This window comes from Carassius auratus, chromosome 5 (genome assembly GCF_003368295.1).
Source record: "Carassius auratus strain Wakin chromosome 5, ASM336829v1, whole genome shotgun sequence".
Lineage (NCBI taxonomy): Eukaryota > Metazoa > Chordata > Actinopteri > Cypriniformes > Cyprinidae > Carassius > Carassius auratus.
This window is the reverse complement of record NC_039247.1, coordinates 5,736,683-5,746,250: the sequence shown is the minus strand read 5'-3', so window position 1 is coordinate 5,746,250 and position 9,568 is coordinate 5,736,683. Positions and strand designations below refer to the sequence as shown.

The 9,568-nt window shown below is 33.9% G+C and overlaps 1 protein-coding gene across 1 annotated transcript; it reads right to left on the bottom strand.

Moving 5' to 3' along the window:
• Window positions 1–4: 4 nt before the first annotated feature.
• LOC113072349 (cytosolic arginine sensor for mTORC1 subunit 2-like) lies at window positions 5–9,494 on the bottom strand. Its single transcript, XM_026245372.1, has 9 exons — window positions 8,643–9,494; window positions 5,736–5,806; window positions 4,374–4,567; window positions 2,971–3,122; window positions 2,401–2,471; window positions 2,179–2,319; window positions 1,560–1,654; window positions 1,391–1,474; window positions 5–487 (listed from the first exon to the last, which is right to left on the bottom strand). Exons 1-4 carry the CDS (start codon window positions 8,753–8,755, stop codon window positions 3,060–3,062), a joined length of 441 nt encoding a protein of 146 aa, XP_026101157.1. The 5' UTR covers window positions 8,756–9,494; the 3' UTR covers window positions 5–487; window positions 1,391–1,474; window positions 1,560–1,654; window positions 2,179–2,319; window positions 2,401–2,471; window positions 2,971–3,059.
• Window positions 9,495–9,568: the final 74 nt, after the last annotated feature.

Here is a 9,568-nt window from a genome sequence, read left to right as displayed (position 1 = left end):
ATGTTAAATTTAACACTTTTTATTATTATTATTATTATTATTATTATTATTATTATTATTATTATTGTAAATGAAAAGTTATGTTGACAGGCAGTTTCCTCATGCACTCCAACGGGCCAAATGAGGCATTAGAAAAGGAGAATGATGACTAAAAACAAGACTGTAATTTTTTAATGATATATATACTTCACGCAAAGGCACTGGGGTCTGTCAATGTAATTCTCAGATTGGCTTTAACACTGGCACACTTTTGCACAACATCTTTCAGAGTTTAGGTCCTGCTCTACTCTAACACAACTGTCTGTCTACTTCTAGAAGGACCTGAAGACTTCAGGCGAGTTTGAGTAAAGTCACAACTAAACAGTACATATCTCCTGGTGGATTGTGTATTTGGGATCATCAGAGGTGAAACAGTTTTGATTTTACTGCAGAGGTGAATGTTCCATGGGGATCATAATTCTTGATTCCATCTTTCGGATAAGAGGCACTGTCAAAAACAGTAATAAACAAGTTTGAATGTATTGAACATTTCTTACAGTTCTACTGAAATCCACCAGATGGCGACGTTTACAAAGAAAACACTTGGATTGTGCTTCAAATTTATCAATATTTCTAGTATACTATGTGAAGTATGCACATTTTCTTTATACAAGTAATACCGAGAATTTCCAAATCTCCCTTTAGACTGATTATTTGATCAGACTGCCAAAAGTTTAGATATTTTTACATAATTGAAAATAGCTAAAAATATATATTTTTTCTATTTCAGAGAAAAGCAGGTTTCATTTATGGTTGCATATTAAAACAATCTACCATTCAAAGGCAGTTTTTAAGACTTTTAATGTTTTTAAAAGATGTCTTTTATGGTGAAGAAAGCTACATTTATTCGATTTAAAAGACAATAAAATAAGTATTATTGTAAAATATTATTACAATTTAAAATAACTGTTTTCGGTTTCAATATAGGCATTTTAAAATGCAATTTATTATTTTTATGATTCAGCTAATTTCACAGTGACCCTTCAGAAATTATTTTAATTTGCTCATTTGCTGCCCTAAAAACATATATTATTATTATTATTATTATTATTATTATTATTATTATTATTATTATTATTATTATGTAGAAAACAGTTGTTCTGCATTTTTAATTTTTCTTCTTCAGAATTCTTTGATAAAATTCAAAAGAACAGCACATTATTTGAAATAGAATATATTTAACATATATTTGAAATAGAAGTCTTTTGCAACATTATAAATGTCTTCAATGTTACTGTAAAAAAACATCTGCATAACTCTGAAACGCTACATTAAAATGATATGTGCACATGTTTTTTATGCACTATGCAATATTGTATTTCACACACCCTCTGTCTTTGCTCTTACTCACTTGTATAGTGCACATTGACATCCCAGCCCTCTTTCAACCAAGCAGCATTTCTGGTGTCTTGTCTGGACTGCAGGTCTTTATAGGCTAAAACACACAGAACATATTTTAAAGCACTTAATAATATGCAATGATCAGAAAAAGATATGAGCTCAGTGAAAGATGATCTTACCCCATAAATGATGAACAACATACAATTCACCGATCTGTGTGAAGAAGCCACCCACTGCTTCATTGTTTTCCTGTCTATATTTGATTGCTCGAGCCCTGGAACATTAAAAAATAGATTAAATATGCAAAATGGTCATATAATATCAGTATTTTTCCTTAAAGGGATAGTTCACTTTCAGTTGCTGGTCCCCACTGACTTACATAGTGTCCATCAATTAATGTCTTGTTAAGTAAAAAGCTGCTTGTTTGTAAGAAACAAATCCATCAAGATGTTTTTAACTTCAAGCTGTTACTTCCACCAAAAATTTGAGTCCTCTATCCATAATAACTTAATGTTCATAGATCAAGCATCAATCCCAAGCATAAACAGTCCAAAACAGTCTAAAGAAATGGGAGAGGACAAGAAGGGAAAGACTTTTTCACTCGAGGAAGCCTTATTATGGAGTGTTTTATCAGCTATTTGGACTCTCAATCTGACGGCACCCATTCACTGCAGAGGATCCATTGCTGAGCAAGTGAAACTAAATTCTCCAGATCTGTTCTGATGACAAAATGGCTCATCTTGGACGGCTTGAATAAAAAGGTGCATCTTTAAAACAGAATAATCAAATGTTATTTACTAGTAGCTGATATGTTCTCAGTTCATAAATGTTGGGGCCGCTTCTGGGCAGAGGCTCGTTCCAGAAACTAAACTCCAGAAGAAGCTGGTTGTGTCGGGAGATCAACATTTTACTCCTCTCTTTTCGAAATGCAAGATACGCCTGCACAGGAAACATCATGAAAAAGGGCAAACAGTACAGTATATGCATTTTGATGTTTCTGCATTTTGATGTGTTAAATACCACATTGCTGTTGAGTTTACGCAAACACTCTGTAAGAGCAGGATATCCACCAGAATACCTCCAGAGATGCACTACAAACACAAACCAGCATGTGTCACTCTAGCACTGGAACTAGAGACTGTACATAAGATATTTAAACAAACCAATAAAAACAATGCTTTTTAAACGTTTGGGGACAGTAAGGTTATTTTTTTCCTTAAGAGAGAGAGAAATTAATGCTTTTATCCAAAAGTTATTCATTCATTGATCAAAAGTGACAGTAAAAACATTTATGATGTTACAAATGATTTCGCATTCTCCACAAAAATATTTAGCAGCACAACTGTTACATTTCTTGAGCAGCAAATCAGCATATTAGAATGATCATGTGACACTGAAAACTGGAGTAATGACTCACATCTTAAAATATGTTCAAACATTGTATTATCACAATTTGAAATTGTACAGATATTTCACTGCATTATTCTTTTTAATGTTTTATGAGCAAATGAATGCAGCCTTAGTGAGCATAAGGTAATATTTGTTAAAACATGAAAAAATATAATACAAAAATATGTGTTTCCATCTCACCTGCCTGATCCTGTTCACCGTACCAGGTGTTCCAACTTCCAACGACTTCACACGGATAATCTGCATCACGATGAAGTTCTTTCTGTACCTCAGAAAACATTAAACTCCTCCGCTAGAGTCTCCACCACCACCGCCAGGTCTTTCTCTCGCACCTACAGCACAGAAATCCCTTTTAGTATGTTAAAGCAACACTAGCTAACTTTTTCTGTGCGAGTACATCATAAATTCATCCACCAAACCGACTTTTTGTGTTATCACAAATCACTACGGTACATTTATAATGAGTGATTATTTTTGGTCTCTTGTTCGCGGGTTCGTCACCTGCGTGAATCACCACAGAAACACATATGGAGAAGTAGCTCCGGTTAGAATGTTCTTCTGCGTAATGCGTGCAGTTCTGTTTATTAACCGCTAGAGCGCCAACATTTACATAGTGTTGCTTTAATAACAAACATTATATTTAATAACCATTTTTTGCATATAAAGCACGTAACTGCACTGCATGGGCTGGTCATGTTTGTTTTGTACTTTACTTTTGTATTTTTAGCATATGGTAGCAGCACTTGCTCCCAGACAACAACATGCAAAACATCAATCACACGGTTTTGTTGTTGTTGTTGATGCACACACTGTGGGTGACTATTTGGTGCGCACCTTTAGCATGTGGTTTCTTTGCACAAAGTTTGGACTTTACATTCAATAAATATTAGTCAATATTGGGCAACAGTTTCACTACACAGTTTGTTTTTTTAATAAATGAAAAAAAACAAAACAAAACATTAAATCAGTCATAAAAAAAAAAAAAAACTAAATTTCATGTGGATAGGATACGCAGCCCAGAAAAACTTTAAGAAAATTTTGTTTCCCATAAGCTCTAGAGCTATTAGCAAAACTGTAAATTATTATTATTACAAAAGTGTAACTGCCCTTGAAAGTATAATGCACAAAGACCGATCAACATTACACAATGTTCATCACACATCTATCAACTTATTAAATCAGAAGCGTCATAAAATTGTAAAACATTTACAAATGGCAGGTGTGTTTGATGTTAGCCATGTTTATGCTGCCTTTTCCTTAATAAATGATTTATTAACACTGTTCTGTGTCTCTGGGTTCTTTGATCCCATCTTTGTGCTGTGTTTGACTAACCAAAGAAAGCAACAAAACTATTTGATTTTAGTTTTTTTTTTTTTTTTCATTTTAAGCTTAGTTTAGTCATTTTTGTTTTGTGTTTTTAAATGTTTATTTCAGATTTCAGTTAACATTTATTGTATTTCAGGTATTGCATTTTTTGTAACAACCCTGATTCACTGACACAATACTTGGTGCAGTTTTCATGCTGACAGGCTTCAATTCGATGTCTCAATGATCACAGAGACTCGTGCACCAGACTCGCTTACCAGAATAAAGTCGGTCTGATAGGTGGAGAGCATGAAGACGGACACATGCTGCTCGGCCAATGGAGCGATCACAGATTTGGCGATTTTGGTGACGCCCACGGCCTGTGAGCTGCTGGAGGCGTTGCCATTGGAGACGACATTGAGCGGGAGCCAAGTGGAGCCCTCCACCTGTAAGTGCTCAGACGGCTGGAGCTCTGGAGGATGAGGATGTGATGAAGAGCACACACAGAAGTCAGTGTCAGTATACAAATATACCAGTTTTAAACCGTTTGATCAATTCCTTCACATTTCACTAAATATTCATAGGAAAAAAAGGATGTTTTTAGTGGAGAACTTCAACTGAGAAACTCACCCTGCACTGTTTGAGCTACAGAACTTGAACTGCTTGTTGAGGAATGGTGCACTATTATTTTTCTAAGTGATCAAACTTGTGATTCTGGTAGTTAACAATACCTTGCATTGAAAAGGAGCTACAATTCAGTTTGGAATTGTAGCTCCCAAATTTGTATACATAATTGTATGTGTCCTTGATGAATAAATTGTTCAAAAGTGAAAGTAAGGACATGCATAAAGATGACAAAATATTTCACAAAAGTATTAAGAAGCAAAACAGTTTTCAACTGTGATAATAATAATTATTATTATTGTTAATGCTACTTGAGCACCAAATTAGCATATTAAAATTATTTCTGAAAAAAAAAGACACAAAAATTTGGAGAAATGACTGGCGAAAATTCTGCTTCAAATGGAAAATAATTTCATAATATTATGTAAATATTTAATCATTTTAATAGCATTCCACAATATTACTGTTTTTTGTTAGTTTTTTTTTTTTTTCTTAGCAAAAATTTAGTATTTTTAATCAAATAAATGCAGTTTGGGTAAGCACAAGAAACTTTAATTTAAAAAAAATAAAATAAAAAATAAAACACCCTTACCAACTCCAAACTTTAGAATACTGTTATATTACATGTAAATATATTTTTTATACAGAGCTGAAAGATATGATTATAATTTGTATTAAATGTTAAAAGACAAAAACTGTTTTATTAACCTATAAAAACATTAAAAAAAATTATTGCTTGAAATACATACAGCAAAAAAAAAAAAAGAAAAAAAAAAAGAAAATGTACCAAGTCTTGTTTAAACATGTCACAGATTTTCCGTCGTTACATTTCAGTGTGGTTTCAAGTAAGAAAACAATCAAATAAAGAGTCATTTAAATTTTTCTACCATTATATATAGCCAATCAGGAAATTATGCAAATAAGAAAGTTAACTCAAGTTTTTGGAAATGTACAATGTGTGTCATCGTCAACTGAACACAAGATCCTTAGGACAGCAGTTCACGTGTGTGATTTACCTTTAAATCCTTCCTCATCGAGGACAACGGTGTAATTTTCCGGAGTCTCTGTGAGACTGAAAAATTTGCATCTGTGAGAGAAAGAGGAAACCACAAGAGAGATGGAAAATAAATAGAGGGAGAGAGACAAAGAAGCAAAACCAAACAGACAGATCAGACATAATGCATAATGGAAAAAAAACACAATGGCAGATTGTTGTAAAGAGTGTTCCAGCAGGGAGGTGGTTCATATGGTACACTACTTTTCAAAAAATGTAGTAAACAAAAAAAAAAGTTTTTGAATCAAGTCTCTTCTGCTCACCAAGGCTGCATTTATTTGATCAAAAATACAATAATCTTGTGAAATAACTATAATTTAAATATAAATATAATTTAATTCCTATGATGTAAAGTTGAATTTTCAGCATCATTACTCCAGATTTCAGTGTCACGTGATCTTCAGAAATCATTCTAATATGTTGATTTGCTGCTCAAGAAACATTTCTGATTATTAACAATGTTGAGAACAGTTGTGCTGCTTAATATTTTTCTCTAAAATGTATTCATTGATTAATAGAAATGTTCAAAAGAACAACATTTATTTGAAATATAAATATTTAGTAGCATTATACATTTTTTCACTGTCACTTTTGATCAATTGAATGCATCCTTGATTAATAAAAGTTTTCATTTCTTTCAAAAAAAAAAAAGTGAAAGTGTAAAAACTTAAGTGTAAAACAGTTTTTGAGTTCGATTTCTTATTAGGGTTGTCAAATCGATTAATCATGATTAGTCACATCCAAAATAACAGTTTGTGTTTACATAATATATACTGTGTGTGTGTGTGTGTGTGTGTGTGTGTGTGTGTGTGTGTGTGTGTGTGTGTGTGTGTGTGTGTATACATGTATGCACTAGTCAACATTTGGAGTGGATCAAAACCTTTCATCAAAGTTGTCCTAAAACCTAAAACAAAGCAGTGCTCGAGCTGCGATACTTTACTGTACTCTTCATTCACAGCTGATTCCTGTGCTGTCTGCAACTCAGCACAATGCAATCCGGACCCCATCCACTGGGCACATCAATGCAGGGGCAAACAGAAGGAAATAATACATCTCCCACCCTCAGGGCTAACTCAGCAAAGCAGCATTGTGTCAGCTAGTCTCACACTTCCTATCAATATCTAGAGCTCCCAGGGGTCAACTTCCTGTAAGTGATCCAAAGCCTTCTGGAAAACAGAGAGAGATAGGAGTGGTGTTAAACCAACATCCTCCAGAACAGTGAGAAAAGGGAAAGGACTATGTTCCCTATAGCAGTGTGCTGTATTTCAGTTCAGATAATAGATTTCTGTGAGTGAGTGAGTGAGTGAGAGAGAGAGAGAGAGAGAGAGAGAGAGAGAGAGAAAAGACTTTTATTAAAGTCTTAAATTACTGATAAATCATTACCTCAACTACTAACTATCCTATGCATGTTCATTATACACACAGGAAAATTTGCATGTACTGTATGTGTGTGTGTGTGTGTGTGTGTATATATATATATATATTTTTTTTTTTGCTATGCTTTTTTCAAAATTGTCAAAAGATAAACCATCAAACTCTTATTTTGACAGAAAAACACAGGGATCCATTTCACAATTAGTTTATTTTTTATTTTTCGATTAATCAATCAGGTGCCCCTAAAAGATGAAAAATCTATTATAATATAATAATATAATATAATATTTTATCTTCTAGAATAGTTTGTGTGGTTTCACAGAATTGTTGCACAAATTAACAATACATTTCAGAACCAAAGTTATTAAAGAAGACAAAGAAGAAGATAACATTACCGGATGAGATAATGTTGTGTTTGTGTGAGCAATCCTTCTGACCTTTAAAAGCATAATTCACCCAAAAAAGAAATTGGTCACCACTTAAACTCTTAACATGTCCTATTAAGTAAAGCAAGACACATCAAGAACCAATGCTGCTTGTCGTCAATTATATCAAAACTGACAAGGCAAGTCAGAATATGCTCATGCATGAAGAGTATTTAAGAGCTACAGAAAAGAAGATTTCAGTCTGCTCTTCACTCAAAGCTATTGTATGGTTTCAGACAGGTGATTGTTACATGTTGCAATCAAGAAAGCATTAATCTGACACAAAAACAATTAGAGCGGTGGCATTAAACAAAACATTACTAACAAGTCAACAAACAACATGGGTTTTTCAATGAATATCTATAGCGAAAGGTGGTCAATAAATTATGATATGATGCCATAATTAACATAGAATTTAATGTCAGCAAATCAGATGTACAGAAAATTAAGTAAATACATGTCTACCAGTAACTTGGTGATATTTCGTTATTATCTAATGAAAACAAATCCATACATGTTTAAGTCTGCAGATACCTTTGGAGGCCTCTGTAGATATATGCAATAATAAAGTAAAATTTTTAGTGTTTTAATTTTGTCCCATGTTAACGTACAGGTAGTGAATGTCAACTGGGGGTTATTTTTTCACATGCAAAGTTTTAAATCAGGATGAAAACTTAATTTATGGGATGTATGTCAAAACCTGCATGCCCAAAAATGTTGTCTAGCCAGGTTAGACAGCTCTATTAGGTTTTACGATACATTATTTCAATCCATAGCTGAGCACAAGAAATTGTGCACTTTATTGAAAAACCGCTTCCTTTTATTGTTGTTTCAATGTGTAATGTTAAGAATAAGTTAAAGGTCTCACGTGCATGTGCATGAGCTGACATTATCTGGTCATTTATCATTTCTCCAAACTAACCAAAACAGGGCGAGGCTCTTACTTTGCATTTGAACCCATTGTAAACAAGCGAGCTATGTATTTGAACTGATGTTTAATTAAGAGCTGTTGCCCCATCAAACGCGTAAAAACATGTTTGCAAACTCATACATGCGTTGACTGTTCTTACCTCGTCCGGTTTCTGAGAAATATCAGTTTGATTAGGGGGTGTGTGTACTGTTCAAGTCCCGATTTACTGATGGATGTGACCCTTAATCTATGGTCCAAGATGTGCAGGTCCATCGTTCGCTAGTCCTCCAGAAAATTTTTTTTCTATGCAGTGCAGGTGGACGCGTTAAATAACGCAATGTGAGTTCAGCCTATGCGATCTGTTACCAAAACGCTGCATCTTCGAGCATCGGGACGGGCACGCTGTTGCTGACTGGTTCAAGAGACTCATTCGATGTAACTCGATTCGAAAACTAATTGGAAAGTGGATCTAAAAATGATGTTTACAATGGGACATTCAGTTGTCTTCCTCCAGGGGCGTAAAATCTGATTTGAATTAGTATATTCATTTCTTATTTAAGATGTGTAAATATGTAAATAAATAAAAAACTCCTGTGTAAAATATTTATATTTAAAAAATCCAAAATGAAGTTATCACAAGTTATCGCGTTAAGGCGAATCCGATCAACGCTGAGCAAAGTAACAGGTATCACGTGACAATTACGCTTACATTTCGCTTCAGCAAATATTCACGGGATTATTTTACACCCGAAAACGGTAAGGAGAAACTGCCAAAATTATTGATTGTGATTCGGAGAAGTATTACTTAAATCCATCAAATCTGAAAACATACGCGTCACGAAGCCCCACCCACTTCGGAACTCATCGTTTCAAGCCATTCTACCAGCTCGTGTTTTTGTATTCTACTTGTATGGGTCACACGCCCCCTGCTCTTAAAGGGACAGCAGTATTAAAATGGCCTGTTTCAAAGGGTAACCAGCTGCAAAGCTTAAGTTTTTAAATACAGTGAAAATGACCTTGGTAACATCAAAATTATTATAAAATGTAAGAAGAGACTACAGGTCAACGGAAATTATTTCATTTATT